Below are 19,062 nucleotides of genomic sequence, written 5' to 3' on the forward strand. Positions count from 1 at the left end.
AAGATAAAGCAGATCCCGCGATCGGCCTGAGATTTTCCAAGGTTTTGCCGAGCCCTGAACCGCAGGCCTCCCGCCGGCCCCGGGCTCCGCGGGTGGATTTTTACCCGGCATGATGAATAAGTGACATATAACGGCTGGAAAATATTTTTGGGCAGCTTGACAAGTGTGACTGCAACCAGTAGCCTGGGCTGGCTACGCCTGGAAAGTGTAATCTAGGTGAAATCCCGGCGGCTGGAGAACTCCAGGCACGGCTGGGAAGCTCCCACAGCCGGCAAGGGGGGCTCAGACCCCCCAGCCCCGTCCGTCTGTCCCGCGGTTGTGCCACGCAGGTGATGCTGAGCTCCCCGTGGGAGTTTGGGAGAGGAGATCCCCCCCAAACACCCCACTTTGGGGGGGCTGTGTGAGCCCCCAAGGGCTCTGCACCCCCGTGGGTAACAGAACACTGGACAGGGGGGTTTCAGCCCCCCAGTGTAGCCAAGCACCCCAAAGTGTGGATGTGGAGCTGAGTTGGGGTACAAGATGGGCTCGATCGCATCCCCCCGGTGCTGGGGGCACCCAAGGGGTCTCGGATGCCACCCCCAAAGTGCTCAGACAGCCCCGGCTGGGCGGGATGAGCCCCACCGAGCCCCGGGGCCGCTGTCCCCGCGCAGCTGGGGGCGCTGGGAGCTCTTCCAGCCCTTCCAGCCCTTCCAGCCCTTCCAGCGCCTTTCCCAACCGGAGATCCGACCCGGATCTGACCCGGCGGCCGCTCCCGGGCACCGAGACCTGACCGGGTGAAGGGAAACCGGGGCCACGGCCGGTTCCTTCCTCCCTGACCGCCCGGGGGTTGCTCCAAGGGCTGCATCTCCCGGCGCTTTCCCGTTTTGGCATCCTTGGAAGCGACGCGGCGGCACGGGAGGCTCTTCCCCTTCCGCTGGCACCGCTGCAGACGGGTGGCATCACCGGGGTGGCATCACCGGGGTGGCCGGCGAGCCGCGGGCAGCCGGTGGCCTCAGGATACCTCTGGCATGAGGAACACAAATCCCTCTCCCGGTGTTTTCCCTCCCCGCAGCCGCGGCGGTGGCAAAATTTTGGTGTTTCTGGCGCTGCCCGGAGCTCGGGGAGGGGTCTCAACACCCCAAAATTGAACCAAGCCCTCGCATGGGATGCCAGGGGGGGGGGTCAGGAGGATGCCAGGGGGTTCTGGCTCCCCGGAAAATGGAATTTCATCATCTCGGTCCTGTGGAGCCAAACGAGGGTGAATCCCCGGCTCGCTCCATGCGTGGCAGGGCCTGATCCCCCCCCCCCCCATCCCGTCCCCCACCCCCGGCTCCTGTAATGAAATTAATCCCATTGGGATCTCATAAAGGCAGGACGGGAATGGGAAGGGGGCAACAGCCGGCCCCGGGAGGCGAGGGGGGGGTCTCGGGGTGCACGGGAGGGGGGCGAGGAGGGGACAGCGGGGAAGCCTCGTCCCCGGCGCTCAGCTGGAGGAAGCGGGAGCGGGGGGAAGGCTCCAGCCGGCTCTGCCCGGACGGTTTTGCAAGCCTTGCTGTTTCAGCCCGGGAGGGCAGGAAGGGAAGGATTTTTGGCCAGAAAAAAGCCCTCGTGTAGACAGAGTTATATCAACAGCCGCCTTGCAGCGCAGACAATGCCAGTACAGAGAAACGTGATCCCCCGCCAGACCCCGGCCCTCGCAGCAGCCTCAGCCCTGCACGGCCCTCCCGTGCCTCAGTTTCCCCCCTCCCCAAATCCTTCCATCCCCTTTAGCTCGCACTGAAAGACGAGGATTTGCCCCCCGCAGCACCCAGTTTGTTCCCAGCCCTTCCAAAACCTGGGGAGCAGCTCCGAACCCCCTGTCCCGGCACGGAGGGACCCCAGCCCGCGGTGGCACCTCCCGGGTGTCCCGGGGGGGGACGAGCTTTGGCTGCGGGCTGGGGCAGAGGGGGAAAGCCAAGGGCTGCAGAGCGTGGGCTCGGGGCTGGGGGTGCTGGCGTGGGATGCAGAGGGGGGCTGCGATGGGGGGCTGGGGGCTCCCCGCCGCCTTTGACAGCTGCCGGTGCAGCCGGGAGCGGGCAGGGAAAGCGGGGCGCGGGGCCAGCCCCCCCCCCGCTCCTCACCCTAAGTACAACCAGCTGCACCCCGGAGCGGGACCCGCTGCTCGCCCCGTCCCCCCGAGCCCGCCCGGCCGGGACTGCCCGGGCCCGGCGCTGCGGAGCCCCGAAGTGCGTGCGGGGCACGGTCCCGGTCCCCCGCGCTCACTCCCGCAGCCGCGGCCCCCGCGCTCCCCTTTGTCCGCCCGCCCGGCCGCGCATCCCCCCGCTCCTACCGGCTTTGCAGGGGTCCTTGTAGTCCAGGGGTTCCTCGTCCTCCTCCTCTTCCTCCAGCACGTAGGAATAGTCCGGAAAGCGCAGGGCCCGGGCCAGGAGCAGGCAGAGGAGCAGCCCGCAGCTCCGCAGCCCGGCCATGGCTCCGGCCGGCGTTTTTTTTTTCCTCTCTTCCCTCTTTCCTTCCCTTCTTCGCTTTTTTTTTTTTTTTTTTTTTTTTTCCTCGCTCTCTCTCCCTTCTTCTTCTTCTTCTTTTTTTTTTTTTTTTTTTTTTTTTTTTTAGGGAAATGAGATCTGGCGGGGGCGGGTTCAAGCGCGGAGCTCGGCCCCTGCAGCCCCGGGCGCAGGGCTCGGAGCGGGGCCAGCGCCGGGGGGGGCGGAGGCGACGGGGACCTGGCCCGCAGCCCCCGCTCCTGCCCCTCCGCAGCCCCCGCGCCGGGGCTGCCCCGTCCCGTCCCGTCCTGCACCCCCCGGGTCCCGTTTCGTATCCCCCGGTACCGATCGTGCTCTCTCCGGGACCATATCCCCGGTACCAATCCCGGTCTCCCCCGGTCCCGTTCCATTTCCCTGGTACCGATCCCGGTCTCTCCCGGTCCCGTTCCATTTCCCTGGTACCGACCCTGGTCTCTCCCGGTCCCGTTCCATTTCCCTGGTACCGACCCTGGTCTCCCCCGGTCCTGTTCCGTTTTCCCCAGTCCCGATCCCGGTCTCTCCCGGTCCTGTTTCATTTTCCCCCGTACGGATCCCGGTCTCTCCCGGTCCTGTTTCATTTTCCCCCGTACGGATCCCGGTCTCTCCCGGTCCTGTTTCATTTTCCCCCATACCGATCCCGGTCTCCCCCGGTACCGATCCTGGTCTCTCCCGGTCCTGTTCCGTTTTCCCGGTACCGATCCCAGTCTCCCTCAGTCCCATCCCATATCCCCAGTACCAATCCCGGTCTCCCCCGGTCCCGTCCCATATCCCGATACCAATCCTGCTCTCCCCTGGTTCCGTTTTCCCCGGTACTGACCCGGTCTCCCCCTGCCCTGTTCTGTTTCCCCAGTACCAATCCCGGTCTCTCCCGGTCCTGCTCCATTTTCCCCGGTACCGATCCTGGTCTCCCCTGGTCCCATCCCATATCCGCAGCCCCGTTCCATATCCTGGTACCAATCCCTGTCTCCCCCAGCCCTGTTCCGTTTTCCCGGTACTGATCCTGCTATCCCCTGATCCCATTCCATTTTCCTTGGTACTGATCCCGGTCTCCCCCTGTCCTGTCCCATATCCCCGGTACCGATCCCGCTGTCCCCCTGTCCCGTTCTGTTTTCCCCGGTACCAATCCCAGTCTCCCCCAGTTCCTTCCCATATCCCCGGTACCAATCCCGATCTCTCCCAGTCCTGCTCCGTTTTCCCCGGTACCGATCCTGGTCTCCCCTGGTCCCATCCCATACCCCCAGCCCCGTTCCATATCCCAGTACCAATCCTGGTATCCCCCAGCCCTGTTCTGTTTTCCCTGGTACCGATCCCAGTCTCCCCCTGTCCCGTTCCATTTTCCTTGGTACTGATCCCCGTCTCCCCCTGTCCTGTCCCATATCCCTGGTACCGATCCTGGTCTCCCCTGGTCCCATCCCATACCCCCAGACCCGTTCCATATCCCAGTACCGATCCCAGTCTCCCCCTGTCCTGTTCCATTTTTCCCAGTACCGATCCCAGTCTCCCCCTGTCCCGTTCCATTTTCCTTGGTACTGATCCCGGTCTCCCCCTGTCCTGTCCCATATCCCTGCTACTGATGCCCTGGGGTGGCCGAGGCACAGAGACACAGCCCTGTCCCCTTGCAGTGGCCCTGCCTGGGGCATTCCAGCCTGGGAATGCTGCAGGAGGATCTGGCTCACCCTGTGCTGCTCCTACAAACCCATCCCTCTCCTCTCACAGCACTCCCAGACTTGCATGAACTTTGTTTTTTAGGATTTTAAGTGTTTCCTGTGCCTGATGACCTCCACAGGGACACACTGGGTGACACCAGCATCCAGGTTCTGCTCCTTCCCTGCCTACCAAGCCCCCAAATCCCCTTTCTCTTCACTTTCAGGGATCTCCTGCATCCAGGGCCTGGCTCATTCCCCCAGGAATGGCAGAGTCTCCTTCACCCCTCATCTCTGTGTCGCTTTCCTCCCCCATCAGGATCATCCCAGGATGTTTTCCTCCTTCTCCCTTATTGCAAAACCCACATGCAGCAATTCTTTCCTCCTCAAAGCAGATAAATAAACCCTGGAAAAGCAGGCTGGCTGTGTCCCCACTCTGCCCCTCAGGTCAGTCAGCTCATCCCAGGGACGGGAATTTGGGGAGCAACCTCTGGATTGCACTCCAGCCTGGAGCCCATCTCCCAAGAAAACAAACAAACTTTTGGAATCCTTTTTGTTTTCATCCTGTGCTGGGGCTGGGGAGGATGTTTGGAGTCCCTGGATGATGTCAATCCATGATGTCAGGATCCAGCCGTGGCTGTCCAGCCTGAGATCTCCCCTTTCTCACGGAGCGCTCCGGGGAGCCCGGCCTGGCCCAGGAGCTTTTCCCACGCCAAAACATTCCCCCAAAATCCAGCTGCAGGCTGGGCTCATGGCACCCTGCAGGACACTGGCCACCAGCACTGCAAGCTGGAGCCCTACCTGGAACAGGAGCCTGAGCACCAGGATGGCAATGTCCCCATGCCAGGATCCTTGGGGATGTCACCTGAGGATCAGGATGGGAATGTCCCCATCACAAGAGCCCTGGGGATGTCACCTGAGGATCAGGATGGGAATGTCCCCATCACAAGAGCCCTGGGGATGTCACCTGAGGATCAGGATGGGAATGTCCTTATCCCAGGAGCCCTGGTGGAGGATGTCACCTGGAAGGACCTGAGCATCAGGATGGGAATGTCCTCACACCAGGAACCCTGAGGGAATGTCACCTGGCAGGGTCTGAACATCAGGATGGGAATGCCCCCATGCCAGGGGCCCTGGTGGAGGATGTCACCTGGCATCAGGATGGGAATGTCCCCATCCCAGGAGCCCTGGGGAGATGTCACCTGGAAGGACCTGAGCGTCAGGATGGGAATGTCCCCATCCCAGAATCCTTGGGGGAATGTCACCTGGCACAAATGTCCTCATCTCAGGAGCTGTGGGGAGGATGGGGACTGACCATCAGGATGGGAATGTCCCCATCCCAGGAACCCTGGGGGATGTCACCTGGCACAGGTCTGAGCATCAGGATGGGAATGTCCTCATCCCAGGAACCCTGGGGAGATGTCACCTGAGGATCAGGATAGGAATGTCCCCATCCCAGGATCCTTGGGGGGATGTCACCTGGCACAAATGTCCCCATCCCAGGAGCTCTGGGGATGTCACCTGGCACAAATGTCCTCATCTCAGGAGCTATGGGGGCCTGAGCATCAGGATGGGAATGTCCTCACCCCAGGAGCCCTGGGGAGATGTCACCTGGCACAGACACACGGATTCCAGAGCTCCTACCTCACCCTGCCCGCCCTGCAGGGCTTCCTTGGCACCCTGGAACGTCAGGTGGGCGATGCCAAGGCCTGGCACCGGCACAGCCGTGAGGGTGGGGGACACCAGGAGCTGCCAGGAGCATTCCTGGATCCCATCCTCAGCTCGTCCATGCCCAGAACCTGCACACAAGGAGCAGCCCGGGGTGTTCCCAGCACCTTTTCCCCACAGAACCAGGACTGGTGACCCCGGGAGGTGCCCGTGCAGTGAGAGCCTGGCACTGGGTTGTGCCCTGTGGCCACTGTCACACAGCCCAGGGGGGCTGCAGGGTGGCAGCTCCTCCTCCCAGGGATGGGACCCCTCACTCCCATCATCTGCAGGGGGGTTTTACTCTGATTTCCCCTGCCAGGACCCCCGAGGTCCCCGCTGTGCCGCAAACCTCCGGAAATGGGAATTATTGCACAAGGACCTGGCCCTGCCAACTTTCTGTCACCTCCTCCATCTGCTCCAGCCTTGGGGGGGTCTGGGGGTCAGGGAGGGTTTGGGAGGGGACGCCCTGGAGCTGCAGGAGGCCCTGGATGGGTGCCCCAGGTCCCAGCTGGCTGCAGGAGCAGCTGCCCTGGTGCCAGGGGGGGAAAGGGGCTGGGGGCAGTGTGGGGGCAGTGGGGGCTGCTGGTCCTCACTTGGGGCTGGTGGGCTCCCATTGCTGGGATGGGCTGCTCTGTGTTCCTCATCTCAGCCGCCAGTTCAGTGTCCTGATCCCAATAACTCCTGGTCCTAATAATGCCAGAATCCCATCCTAATAAAGCCTGATCCTAATAAAATTGTGGTCCTGATCCTTATTATAAAATTATAACTCCTGATCCTTGTAGAACCAGCATCTCAGTCCTGATAGTGTCTGATCCCAATACACCCGATCCCAATGGCACCAATATCCCAGTCCCAACAACTCCTGATCCTAACAACACCAACATCCTGATCCCAATAATTCCTGATCCTAACAGCATTCCTGTCCTAATAACACCTGAGCTGAATATTGCCTGATCCCAACACCAGCTCTGTCATCCTAAAACCCCAATAATTCCCAATTCTTATAGTGCCTGATCCTAATAACACCAACATCCTGATCCCAATAATTCCTGATCCTAACAGTGCCAGCATTCCTGTCCTAATAACAGGAATGTTATTAGGAGCCTAATAATGCCTGATCCCAACACCACCTCCCTCATCCTAAAACCCCAAGAACTCCCAATTCTTATAATGCCTGATCCTGACAGCACCAACATCCTGATCCCAATAATTCCCGATCCTAACCGTACCAGCATTCCTGCCCTAACAACACCTGAGCTGAATAATGACCCCAGCACCAGCTCCCTCATCTTAAAAACCCCAATAATTCCCAATTCTTCCAATGCCTGATCCTGACGTCTCCTGATCCCAGCGACCTGTCCTAAATCACCCGGTGCTAACGATCCCTGTCCTCGGGCAGCGTCTGGTGGCCGCTGCTTTCGGCACAGGCTGTCTCCAGGAATAGCTCCCAGACCTGATTCTGGTTCCTTTATTCCAGCCCGGCACAGCACAAACCCATTTTTCCCCCCGGGTCAGCTCAGGTCAGGCAGCCACGCCCGGGGGGGAGCCCTCAGTGAGCCCCCAGGCTGTGGCAGCGACAGAAATTCCCCCAAAATCCAAGCCCGGAGCCCCTCAAGGCGTTTTTGAGGCAGGGGGAAGGCGGGAGCTGGCGGGGAGCGAAGAACTGGAACGGAGAATTGTGTTTTTCTTTAAATGTCATGTTGTTTTAAGCTCATTTTTGCACTTGGGTTTGGCGAAGCTGAGAAGACTTAAGTGACAAACCAGCTGTCCCCCGGCCCAGCGCAGACACCCCCGCCCCGCCCCCGGCCCAGCGCCGACCCCCGGCCCCCTCCTCACCCCCCGCACCCCAAAATTCGGGTGGGCACGGCGGCGGCGGCCCCGATGCTCCCAGCGGGGCTGTGCCCGTCGGGGGCGCTGCCAGGCAAAGCTGGCGCTGTGGGGGCGCTGCAGGGTGGGCGGGGGTCCCGCAGCCCCCCCTGCTAAGCCCAGTACACCGGGAGGAGGCTGCACAGGATGCCCGCCGTGGTGCCCAGCAGGGAGCGGTCAGCCAGGGGCACCGAGATCTTGTCTTCAGCCTGGGCAAGAGGGGGACAAGGCACATCCTTCATCATCATCTTCATCATTCCTCCCCTCAGGGAGGGGCTGCACAAGGCACTGAGCCCCCCAGCTCCCCCAGACCCAGCCAGGTCCTCACCTGCCGGCGCTGGAAGGTCTCGACCACGCTGTCCAGCCCCGGGATGTTGTCCTTGTCCACTCGGGTCACGTAGCAGGCGCGGTGCAGCCGGGCTCTGTAGCTCACCAGCAGCTGTTGGAAGCCAAAGCGGGCTCAGCCTCATCCCATTTCCCCCTGCCCGTGTCCCCAGAGCCCCCCACTCACATTCCTGTAGTCATAGATGACCGTGGCCGCGTTGCCGTCCCCGCTGTCCAGGTAGAAAGTGGCCGCGTCCTCTTCCCACAAAGGGCCCCGCAGCACCTGGAGGGGACCCAGGGGCATCTCAGAGCCTGCAGCAGCCCCTTCCCCTGGCATGGGGGTGCTGCTGATGGCGCTGGGGGTGGCACTCACGGTGTCGGCGTGGCGCTGCTCCACGCTCAGCCACATCAGCAGCGCGCCGGCGATGATGACCACGAGCAGGACCAGCAGCACCACCACGATGAGCAGGCAGCGCAGGCGGCCGCAGCTCAGCAGCTTGCGGGGCAGGTAGCACAGCAGCCGAGGGACGAAGCACAGCGACTTCTTGAGGCAGCCGGAGCAGCTGGCGCAGCCGGGACACTTGGGACACTTGGGACACTTGGGACACTTGGGGCACTGGCAGCACTTGGGCAGGCAGCAGCATTTGGCGCAGCACCAGCTGCATTTGGTGCAGCATTTGGCGCAGCACCAGCTGCATTTGGTGCAGCATTTGGCGCAGCACGTGGCGCAGGGCAAGCAGCAGCCTGGGCAGCAGCAGCCGTTCCCCGAGTCCTGGGGTGCAGGAAAATGGGGGGATTTGGGGTCAGCTGGGGGATGCAGGAGGTTGAGGGTGGGATTGCAGCTCTGATCCCGCTGCCCCTGGGCGCTGGGAATGCAGCATCCCACGGTCCAACACCTCACCCTGGGCACTGGTGCCTTGCTGGGATAACCTGGGCAAAGCCCTGTGCCCAGCTGGCTGCAGGGACACCCCGGGGTGGCAGTGCCACCCTGCAGGGACTCACCTCCTCTTCAAGCACCACTTGCTTCATGCTGCTCTCCATGGCTGCTGCCGCCTCCTCCTCCTCCTCCTCCTCCTCTTCCTCCCATTCCCAGCCCAGTCTGACTGCAGGGACTGGGAACTTTATACTGGGGCACTGGGGTGGGGACCCTGTGGAGGGTTTGGTGGCCCTGGGGTGCAGCCAGGCCCTGGCATGTGACCACTCCACCGGTGTTTGCTGAGCGCCCACTCCCAGCTGCATCCCCCTGGGAACCTGCAGCTCAAGAGGCTCCGAGGGCACTGGGTCAAGGACCCTTGTCCCCAGGCACGGGGACTTCTCTGCTGCCCAGGAGCGAGGTGGCAGGGCCAAAACAAACCCTCCAGGGTGGAGCATCCGGCTGTGGCTGTGCCCAGGGTGGGAGCTGGCTCGTGTCCCTTTGCCAGCTCGGGCACCTGCAGCTGCTTGATGTGGCAAGGAGCAAACAGGACGTGAAATATTTCCTGTAATCCACAGGGATGGGGTGGGAGCGGGGTCACTGTGGCGTGGGGAGTGTCCCTGACCCTCATTCCTGCTCCTGAGGCTGCTCAGGCACTGCTGGTGGCTGTTGGGGCTGCCAGAGGTGCCCACAGTGGGGATTTTTTGGGGTTAGGGGGTCCCAGCTCCGCCATGTCCCCCTCAGGTGGCAGGGGGACACTGCTGGGCCTTGGTTCTGCCCATCCACGAGCTCCTCCTGCAACTGGGACCCCTCCAGCCCTCCCTGAGACCCCCAACACCCCCAATAGTGATGGGGGGGAGTGAACACTGCCTCTTTTCCCAGGGTGTCAAGGGCCACGAGAGTCCCTTGAGTGGCTCCTGGCTGTTTGTTCTGTCCCCATGGGAGCCCTTATCACCTTTCCTGGCCCATGGCACCCCCTTGACCCAGCTCCTTATCACGGTCAGGGTTTTTTGGGAAGCAGAGCTGCTGGCTCTGAGTCAGCACATGCAGTGTCCCTCCTGTTCCCTGTCACCCCCCAGAGCTCTGACCCTGCTCTCTGCCTGTGCTGATGATTTTGGGGACAACACCGAGTTTGCAGCTCTGGAAAGATCAAATCAACTTCCAGGGGTCTCTTTTTCCCCTCCCAGCCTTGCTGCTCCTCTGTTTTTCAGTGCAGCACTTGGGAGTGGCCCCAAAGGCTGGTCCCAGCTGATGAAGGGGCAAGAGGGGCTGGAATGGGTGGGAAAAGGGAGAGGAGGAGCAGGAGCTGGAGCTGGAGCAAGTGGATCATGGTGTCTGTGGGTAACGCTTGGTTCCCACTGGGGACATGGCACTGTCCCTCTGTCCCCAGCTGCACCAGGAGGGGACGGGGTTGGGAGCTGTTCCTGAAGGGCTGGAAGGGCAGGGGCTGCTCCTCTGTCCTCACCCTCCATCCCCCAGACTGAGGGGGCACAGCTGGGGACAATGGGAGGGCACAGGAGGGGACAATGAGAGGGCACAGGTGGGGCAATGAGAGGACACAGGAGGGGACCCGGGGGGAACACAGGTGGGGACAATGGGAGGGCACAGTTGGGGACAATGGGAGGGCACAGGTGGGGACACTGGGGGGACACAGTTGGGAACAGTGGGAGGACACAGGTGGCGACAATGGGAGGGCACAGTTGGGGACATTGGGGGGACACAGTTGGGGACAATGGGAGGGCACAGCTGGGGACAATGAGAGGATGGAGTTGGGGACAATGAGAGGACACAGTTGGGGACATTGCGGGGACACAGTTGGGGACACTGGGAGGGCCCAGGTGGGGACATTGGGAGGACACAGTTGGGGACATTGCGGAGACACAGTTGGGGACACTGGGAGGGCACAGCTGGGGGACACTGAGAGGGCACAGCTGGGGACATTGGGAGGGCACAGCTGGGGGACACTGAGAGGGCATAGGTGGGGACATTGGGAGGGCACAGCTGGGGACATTGGGAGGGCCCAGCTGGGGACATTGGGACCGTCGTGTGCCGTTGTGCTGCTGCCCCCCGGTGTTTGCTCCCTCCCAACACGAGGGATTCCCTTCCCCACCCTGCACCCCACAAGGGGACACCCCTGGGACGCCTTGTCCCTGTCCCCAGCACCCAGGAAGGGCAAGAGCACACTTGGAGGTGGGGACACAGGCTTTACTTTGTAGACAGAAGCAAATCCCGAAGCAAATCCCGCTTTTTTTTATGGCGAGAGCAGCGGGAAAGCCGCGGTGCCGAGCGACAGTGGGCGGGGTGGCTGTCCCCGGGGTGGGGATGAGGAGGAGGAGGAGAGATTCCCGCCTGGAAGGGGACAGTGGGGGACAGTGCCACCCCCATGTCGCTGTCCCATCCCGCTGGGAGCTGCTGCTACGCCCAGAACACGGGGACGGCGCTGCAGAGGATGTTGATGGTGGTGCCCAGGATGGAGCGGTCAGCCAGGGGCACGGCCTTGTCCCCAGCGTCCTCACCCTGCAGGACACAGAATGGAGCAGAGCAGCCACAGAGGGACAAAGCCCAGCCCCACATTCCCCAGGCTGTGCTGAGCCTGGTGCGGCTCCACCCTCGTGGCAGCGGGGTTGTGAGACAGAGGAGAAATTCTCCAGAGTAGAAATTCTCCAGAGCAGAAATCCATTTTGATTTAGGTGAAATCCATTTAGTAGAAATCCATTGATTTAGTAGTTGATTTAGTAGAAATCCATTTTGATTTAGGTGAAATGTACATCTTTGAGTCTGTGGTTGGAAAACATGGCTATGTAGCCTGACTGCAGAACCTAGGCTCAGAGAAACTGCTTCAGTGAAGGACAGAGATAAGGGGGAGGAGACAAAAAGTGATAAAGAGAGACAGAGACTGCTGTGAGAGCAGGTCAACCTGACCCAGGAATTTTTTCAGATAAAGAAGAACTAGCGGCAGATATCACGCGAAATTCATAAAAATGAATATGTATGAACCTATTGTGACATTGTGTGCATATGTATTTGAGAGGGGGATAAAAAGAGACCTGAAGTTCCCAGAGGTCCCCTTGTCTTTTAAGGAGAGTAATCTCCACATGCTGTAATAAACATACCGGCTTTACAACTTTCACGAAGTTGTAGAGTTTTTAGTTATCTCCACAAAACAGTTGTCACCTCACCTGCCGGCGCTGGAAGGTCTCGGTGACAGCGTCCAGCCCCGGGAAGTTGTCCTTGTCCACCCGGGTGATGTAGCAGGCTCGGTGACGCCAGGACCTGTAGCCGACCAGCAGCTGGTGGCAGACAGAGCCGGCTCAGCCGCACGGTGCTGCGGTGCCACGCAGGTCCCCATGTCCCCGTGTCCCCACGCACCTTGCTGTAGTCGTAGACCACCGCGGCCGAGCCGTTGAGCCCATCCCGCACCGCGAACGTGCCGCTCCTCTCCCTCCTGCTCACGGCGAGCTTCTGGGGGCTCCCCTCGCCATCCAGCCCCTGGATGCTCATCCGCAGCACCTGCCGGGGGGAGAGGGCTCAGAGGGATCTGCGGGGCCTGAACCTGTCCCTACAAACCGCGGTGCCACCCCAGAGCCCCTCCCGGAGCCGGTGGCACCGCGGGCAGCGCCGCCCTCACCGTCTCGGCGTGGGACTCGCTGAGGTGCAGCCCCAGCAGCAGGAAGGTGACGTTGACCACCACGAGGGCCACCAGCACCAGCGCCACCATCAGCAGGAGGCTCTTGAGCTCGTGGGGGATGCAGGGCAGGCGCGGGGACTCCGTGTACCTCTGCGTTGGGGACACACGGGAGCACCCGGCTGAGCCAGCGCCGGGGGTGGCAGCGGGGGCTCGGCCCCTCGGCCAGGGCGGGTGCTGGGTGCTCCTTACCGGAGGTGCCTCCTCCATCAGCGCCTCTTTAGAGCTGTCCTCCATCTCTCCGTGTGCTCCTGTCCCTTTGCCAGCCCGGGCCCGGGGGCATTTATAGGATCCCGGGTGGGCCGGGGAGGGCTGGGACCATTCCAGCTGCCGAGTGCCACTTGTGCTGTTTGCTGAGCCCGCAAAGAGCCAGGGAGGGGACAGAAAACCACCGAGGGCCCTTCCGCGGCGTTTGTCCGGCAGCGGTGCCAAGGCAAACAGCGGGCAATGCCCACCCTCCCCACCCGGCCCGGGGCTGTGGCAGGAGGGGCCCAGCACGTCCCGGGGGGGCTGCACCCCTGGCTCTGCACGGGCAGCTGTGGGAGCCCCCCCGGGGCGGGCAAGGAGCTGGCTGCACTCATTGTTCCCGAGGGCACCGTGCCAGGGACGGCGCAGATGGACGCCTGGCATGGGAGAGATGGGTGCCAGGGACGGACGGGTGCCCGGCGCGGCGTGGGTGGGTGCCCGGTGTGCCCAGGGCGAGGAGCTGGGGGGGCAGCGCTGCAGCGCCGAGCTGGGGGAGCCGCTCCGGGGGGCGTCACCCCTGGCGTGTCCCCCCAAGTTCTGCGCACCCCAAGAGCAGCCGGGGCCGCCACCCCGGCGGGGAACCCCGAGTTTGGGACACGCGCGCACGGACACGCGTGCCCGGGGATGCTGGCGCTGTCACTCAGCCGCATCCTTCATCCCTCCCTCCTTCCCTCCCTCCTTCTCTCCGTCCCTCCCTCCCGCAGCAGCTCCCGGGCATGGTGTGCTGCAGAGCCGCGGGTCAGGCGCCCGCAGCCTCCGCCGCTTCTCCTCCACCCTGAGATCCCCGGGGGAATAAAAAAAAAAACAAGAGAGAGAAAAAAATAAAAGGTTTTTCCACAGCTGCCGGGCACAGCGGCGTTGGGAGCAGCTGCAGGGATCAAGCAGGGATCAGGCCAGGGCGTGATGGAGCTGCGGCGCGGCAGGAGGATGCCGAGGGAGCAGCTCCCCGCTCGCCTCCTCCTCCTCCTCCTCCTCGCCGTGGCCTGGCTCTGGCTGCCGGCGGAGGGGCGGCGGCCCCCCCGGCCTCCCCCTTGCCCCCCGAGCTGCTCCTGCACCCGGGACACGGCTTTTTGCGTGGACTCCAAGGCCGTGCCCAAAAACCTGCCTCCCGAGGTCATCTCGCTGTGAGTACCGGGGTTGGGGACGGCGATGGGGACAGCGTCACATCCCAGGAGCGCAGGGCTGGCAGGGGCTGCTGGCGGTCCTGGAGGGGCAGGGACACCCCTGCTGTGCTGCACAGGGGGACAAAGGGGTGGCAGGGCGGGGTCCGGGGGAACGAGGAGGCTGGGGACAGCCCGGGACACGTCCCTGTGTCCTGCGGTGCTGGCACGCACAGCCATCCATCGGTGCCAAGCAGGGCAGGGCTGCAGCCTGTCCCCGCCGCGACCTTGGGGACAGGAACCCGAGGGGACACGGCGGTGACCTTGGGGTGCAGAATCCCCAGGGGACACGGCGGTGACCTTGGGGAGCATAGCCCCGGGGGGACACGGCTGGGGAGGGGGGGTGATGATGGAGGGTCCCTGGGGACAGGGCTGTGCCCCGCAGCCTGGCACGGGGAGATGCGGCACTGGGGGTGTTTACAGCTGGTGAGTGTGGTTACACACCCGTTGGTGTATATTTACACGTGTGTGTGCTACGCGTCTGTGTGTGTGTGCTTACACACCTGTTTGTGTGTGTTACACCTGGCTGTCAGTGTGTTTACACACCCGGTTTTGTCTTACACCTGTCTCTGTGTGTTTACACACCTGTTTGTGTGTTGTTACACACCTGTGTGTGTGTTACACCTGTCTGTGTGTGCTTGCACAGCCGTTTACATGTGTTACACGTGTGTGTGCTTACACACCTGTTTGTGTGTGTTACACCTGTGTGTGTGCTTACACACCCATTCATGTGTGTTTACACATGTATATATGCTTACATACCCATTTGTGTGTGGTTACACACCTGTTTGTGTGTTACACCTGTGTGTGTGCTTACACACCCATTCATGTGTGTTTACACATGTATATATGCTTACATACCCATTTGTGTGTGGTTACACACCTGTTTGTGTGTTACACCTGTGTGTGTGCTTACACACCCATTCATGTGTGTTTACACATGTATATGTGCTTACATATCCATTTGTGTGTGCTTACACTCCTGTTCGTTTGTGTTACACCTGTGTGTGTCCTTGCACACTTGTTTGTGTGTGTTACACCTGTTTGTGTGTGTTAAACCTGTGTCTGTGTGTGTTACACACCCATTTGTGTGTGTTTGCACATATGTTTGTGTGTGTTACACCTGTGTGTGTTACACACCTGTTTGTGTGTGTTTACACACCTGTGTGTGTTACACACCTGTTTGTGTGTGTTAAACCTGTGTCTGTGTGTGCTTAAACACCTATTTGTGTGTGTTTACATGCCTGTCTGTGTGTGTTACACATCCATTTGTGTGCGTGTTACACACCTGTTTGTGTGTTACACCTGTGTGTGTGTTACACCTGTGTGTGTGTTACACACCCGTTTGTGTGTGTTTACACGCCTGTCTGTGTGTGTTACACATCCATTTGTGTGCGTGTTACACACCTGTTTGTGTGTTACACCTGTGTGTGTGTTACACCTGTGTGTGTGTTACACACCCGTTTGTGTGTGTTTACACGCCTGTCTGTGTGTGTTACACCTGTGTGTGTGTGTTACACACCCGTTTGTGTGTGTTTACACACCTGTCTGTGTGTTACACCTGTGTGTGTTACACACCCGTTTGTGTGTGTTTACACACCTGTCTGTGTGTTACACCTGTGTGTGTTACACACGCATTTGCGTGTGTTTACACGCCTGTCTGTGTGTGTGACACCTGTGTGTGTGTTACACACCCATTTGTGTGTGTTTACACGCCTGTCTGTGTGTGTTACACCGGTCTGTGTGTGCTTGTACACCCATTTCTCTGTGTTCACACACATTTGCAAGCACGTGGCCCCAGGCCAGGGGCTGCCGCAGGCCGTGGGCAGCCTGGGGTTGGTGCCAGCCCTGTCCCCTCCGTGTCCCCACACCGGGCAGGGTGGCTGCAGGGGTCCCTGTGCCCATGCCAGCACCCCTCATGGGCTGCCCTGGCAGGCAGCAGGTGACACCGAGCCCATGCTGGGGGACACGGGGGTGGCAGTGCCAGGCTGCTGCCATCCCCTGCCCTGCAGCTCCGTCTCTCTCCCGCAGGACCATGGTGAACGCGGCTTTCACGGAGATCCGGGAGGCGGCTTTCGCCCACATCCCCTCCCTGCAGTTCCTGTAGGTGCCCCCCTGGTGCCCCCCTCGGTGCCCACCTGGTGCCCACCCTGCCCAGCCCGGCGCTGACGCCTCCCCCCTCTCTTTGCAGCCTCCTCAACTCCAACAAGTTCACGCTGATCGGGGACAACGCCTTTGCCGGGCTCTCGCACCTGCAGTACCTGTGTGTGACACTGGGACAGGGAGGGGACAGGGAGGGGACACGGGGGAGCCTCGGGATGGCCCCGTCACTGTCTGCTCCCGTTCCAGGTTCATTGAGAACAATGACATCCAGGCGCTCTCAAAGGCCACTTTCCGCGGGCTCAAGTCCCTGACACACCTGTGAGCACCTGGGGGACACTCTGGGGGTGGCCCTGTCCCTTCATCACTGTCAGGGATGTGTCACCCCCACAACCCTTCTTGTCCCCAGCTCCTTGGCCAACAACAACCTGCAGACGCTGCCACGGGACCTCTTCAAGCCGCTGGACATCCTGAGTGACCTGTGAGGCTGCCACAGCACCGGGGACACCGGGCTGGGAGGGGGTGACAGCTCAGGGGCTGGCACTGGGGCAGGGTGTGGTGTGCTGGGGGTGACTCGGGGCCATCCCTGGCAGGGACCTCCAGGACACTGAGCTGGGGAGAGGGTGACACAGCAGTGGGTGCTGGTGCCATCCTTGGCAGGGATCCCCAGCACACTGAGCTGGGGAGAGGTGACATCCTGGTGGGTGTTGGGGGTGGCTTGGGGCCATCCCTGGCATGAGCCCTGGGACACTGAGTAGGAAGAGGGTGACACAGCAGTGAGTTCTGGGCGTGACTCGGTGCCATGCCTGGCAGGGACCTCCAGCACACTGAGCTGGGGAGAGGTGACATCCTGGTGGGTACTGGTGCCATCCTTGCGATGGGACATTGAGCTGGGGTGAGGTGACATCCTGGTGGGTGCTGGTGCCATCCCTGGCAGGGACCCTAGGGACACTGAGCTGGGGTGAGGTGACATCCTGGTGGGTGCTGGGTGTGACTCGGTGCCATCCCTGGCAGGGACCTCCGTGGCAACTCGCTGGCCTGTGACTGCAAGATCAAGTGGCTGGTGGAGTGGCTGGAGAGCACCAACACCACGGTCCCCGCCGTCTTCTGCAGCAGCCCTGGGCAGTTCGAGGGACAGCGGATCCGGGACCTGGCGCTCGGTGACTTCCAGTGCATCACCACGGGTAAGGCACCACCGCTGTGAGGGTGCTCGCTGTGAGGGGGTCCGAGGATGAGGGAAGAGATGAGGGTCTGACTCTATGTTTCAGGAGGTAGATTTATTATTTTATGATATATATTACATGAAAACTATACTAAAAGAATAGAAGAAAGGATTTCATCAGAAGGATAGCTAAGAATAGAAAAAGAAGGAATTGTGGCTTGTGGCTTGGATAGAGAGTCTGAGCCAGCTGGGCTGTGATTGGCCATTGATTAGAAACAACCACATGAGCCCAATCCCAGATGCACCTGTTGCATTCCACAGCAGCAGATAACCATTGGTTACATTTTGTTCCTGAGGCCTCTCAGCTTCTCAGGATAAAAAATCCTAAGGAAAGGATTTTTCATAAAACATGTCTGTGACACACCGCCACCTGCCACCTGCCACCTGTCACTTGTCACCTCACTCTGGGTGTTCAGACCTTCACTGCCGCCTCTCCCTGCTCCAGATTTCGTGATGCACCAGGTCCTGCCCTTCCAGGCGGTGTCGGCCGAGCCCTTCACCTACGCCAGTGACCTGTACGTGGCCCTGGCACAGCCCAGCGCCAGCAGCTGCTCCATCCTCAAGTGGGACTACGTGGAGCGCAAACTCCGCGACTTCGACCGCATCCCCGGTGAGGAATCGGGCTGGGGGTCCCCTCCTGGGCCGGGACCCTCTTTGGGGTGCCCTGGCACTGTGTGACTCTGTGTTCTGTCACCAGCTCACTCGGCGGTGCACTGCAAGCCCATCGTGGCGCAGGAGCAGCTCTACGTGGTGGTGGCGCAGCTCTTTGGCGGCTCCTACATCTACCGCTGGGACACGGCCGTGGACAAGTTCATCAAGATCCAGGACATCGACAGCCAGAAGATCCGCAAGCCCAACGACATCGAGGCCTTCCAGATCGAGGGCGACTGGTACTTCGTCATCGCCGACAGTTCCAAGGCGGGCTCCACCAGCCTCTACCGCCTCAACCAGAACGGCTTCTACTCCCACCAAGCCCTGCACGCCTGGCACCGCGACACCGACGTGGAGTACGTGGAGAACGACGGCAAACCCCGGCTGATCATCTCCAGCAGCTCCCAGGCGCCCGTCATCTACCAGTGGAGCCGGGCTCAGAAGCAATTCGTGCCTCAGGGCGAGGTGGGCGAGATGCTGGACGTGCAGATGGTCAAACACTTCAGGGCCAAGCGGGAGCAGTTCCTGTGCCTCAGCCGCTACATCGGCGACTCCAAGGTGGTGCGCTGGGAAGGGCAGCGCTTCGTGGAGGTGCAGACGCTGCCGTCCCGCGGCTCCATGGTGATGCAGCCCTTCGCCGTGGGCCAGCGGCAGTACCTGGCGCTGGGCAGCGACTTCTCCTTCACCCACGTCTACCTGTGGGAAGAGGAGAAGCAGAAATTCGCCAAGTTCCAGGAGCTGTCGGTGCAGGCGCCGCGGGCGTTCCGGGCCGTGCCGGCGGCCGACGTGCAGCTGCTGCTGGCGCCCAGCTTCAAGGCCAACACGCTGGTGTACCGGCACGTGGTGGTGGACCTCAGCCTGTAGCTGGCACCCGGAGAGCCACCGGACATGCATGAGCCCACCACCCTTTGTCCCACCCCCTGCGATGGCCCTCCACCTTCACCCAGCCCCACGGTGCCTCAGTTTCCCCACGGTGCTCCCGGGTTCACGCTGTGGGACACCCCTTGTGCTGCAGAGCTGCACCCCTGGGGGGGTGGACAGGGTTTG

The 19,062-nt window shown here is 61.4% G+C and overlaps 4 protein-coding genes across 7 annotated transcripts in view; 1 reads left to right on the forward strand and 3 right to left on the reverse strand.

Annotated features, from left to right (window-relative positions):
- The window catches only part of BMP1 (bone morphogenetic protein 1), a 28,218-nt gene extending 25,736 nt beyond the window's left edge, over nucleotides 1-2,482 (reverse strand). For all 4 annotated transcript variants that reach the window (XM_036396845.1, XM_054517534.1, XM_054517537.1 and 1 more), the window contains exon 1: nucleotides 2,309-2,482. In XM_036396845.1, the coding sequence (XP_036252738.1) occupies nucleotides 2,309-2,447 (139 nt within the window). In that variant the 5' untranslated portion in view covers nucleotides 2,448-2,482. The remainder of the gene's footprint in view (nucleotides 1-2,308) is intronic.
- A 5,345-nt stretch (nucleotides 2,483-7,827) lies between these two features.
- LOC118695139 (pulmonary surfactant-associated protein C-like) lies at nucleotides 7,828-9,079 on the reverse strand. The gene is made up of 5 exons (XM_036396548.1): nucleotides 9,041-9,079; nucleotides 8,412-8,810; nucleotides 8,226-8,321; nucleotides 8,043-8,153; nucleotides 7,828-7,923 (listed from the first exon to the last, which is right to left on the reverse strand). Exons 1-5 carry the CDS (start codon nucleotides 9,077-9,079, stop codon nucleotides 7,828-7,830), a joined length of 741 nt encoding a protein of 246 aa, XP_036252441.1.
- A 2,061-nt stretch (nucleotides 9,080-11,140) lies between these two features.
- On the reverse strand, nucleotides 11,141-13,060 carry LOC118695246 (pulmonary surfactant-associated protein C-like). The gene is made up of 5 exons (XM_036396706.1): nucleotides 12,829-13,060; nucleotides 12,580-12,729; nucleotides 12,321-12,461; nucleotides 12,131-12,241; nucleotides 11,141-11,468 (listed from the first exon to the last, which is right to left on the reverse strand). The coding sequence occupies exons 1-5, from the start codon at nucleotides 12,871-12,873 to the stop codon at nucleotides 11,367-11,369; spliced, it is 549 nt and encodes a 182-aa protein (XP_036252599.1). The 5' UTR covers nucleotides 12,874-13,060; the 3' UTR covers nucleotides 11,141-11,366.
- A 508-nt stretch (nucleotides 13,061-13,568) lies between these two features.
- On the forward strand, nucleotides 13,569-19,062 carry LOC118695260 (leucine-rich repeat LGI family member 3). Its single transcript, XM_036396722.2, has 8 exons — nucleotides 13,569-14,006; nucleotides 16,074-16,145; nucleotides 16,234-16,305; nucleotides 16,392-16,463; nucleotides 16,552-16,623; nucleotides 17,157-17,326; nucleotides 17,810-17,974; nucleotides 18,062-19,062. The coding sequence occupies exons 1-8, from the start codon at nucleotides 13,786-13,788 to the stop codon at nucleotides 18,877-18,879; spliced, it is 1,662 nt and encodes a 553-aa protein (XP_036252615.1). The 5' UTR covers nucleotides 13,569-13,785; the 3' UTR covers nucleotides 18,880-19,062.

The sequence above is a fragment of the Molothrus ater genome, chromosome 28 (assembly GCF_012460135.2).
Source record: "Molothrus ater isolate BHLD 08-10-18 breed brown headed cowbird chromosome 28, BPBGC_Mater_1.1, whole genome shotgun sequence".
Classification (NCBI taxonomy): Eukaryota; Metazoa; Chordata; class Aves; order Passeriformes; family Icteridae; genus Molothrus; species Molothrus ater.

Bases quoted from the DNA above. Each gene is read 5' to 3' on its own strand.
- LOC118695139 (XM_036396548.1), bottom strand. From the start codon at position 9,079: ATGGAGAGCAGCATGAAGCAAGTGGTGCTTGAAGAGGAG. The intron at 8,322-8,411 runs GTGAGTGCCACC...GGTCCCCTCCAG, and splicing joins AGCAGCGCCACGCCGACACC to GTGCTGCGGGGCCCTTTGTG. The intron at 7,924-8,042 runs GTGAGGACCTGG...CCTCTTGCCCAG, and splicing joins AGACCTTCCAGCGCCGGCAG to GCTGAAGACAAGATCTCGGT.
- LOC118695260 (XM_036396722.2), top strand. From the start codon at position 13,786: ATGGAGCTGCGGCGCGGCAGGAGGATGCCGAGGGAGCAGCTCCCCGCT. The intron at 16,306-16,391 runs GTGTGTGACACT...CTCCCGTTCCAG, and splicing joins CTCTCGCACCTGCAGTACCT to GTTCATTGAGAACAATGACA. The intron at 17,327-17,809 runs GTAAGGCACCAC...TCCCTGCTCCAG, and splicing joins CTTCCAGTGCATCACCACGG to ATTTCGTGATGCACCAGGTC.
- LOC118695246 (XM_036396706.1), bottom strand. From the start codon at position 12,873: ATGGAGGACAGCTCTAAAGAGGCGCTGATGGAGGAGGCACCTCCG. The intron at 12,730-12,828 runs GTAAGGAGCACC...TCCCCAACGCAG, and splicing joins TGATGGAGGAGGCACCTCCG to AGGTACACGGAGTCCCCGCG. The intron at 12,242-12,320 runs GTGCGTGGGGAC...GTCTGCCACCAG, and splicing joins TGGTCTACGACTACAGCAAG to CTGCTGGTCGGCTACAGGTC.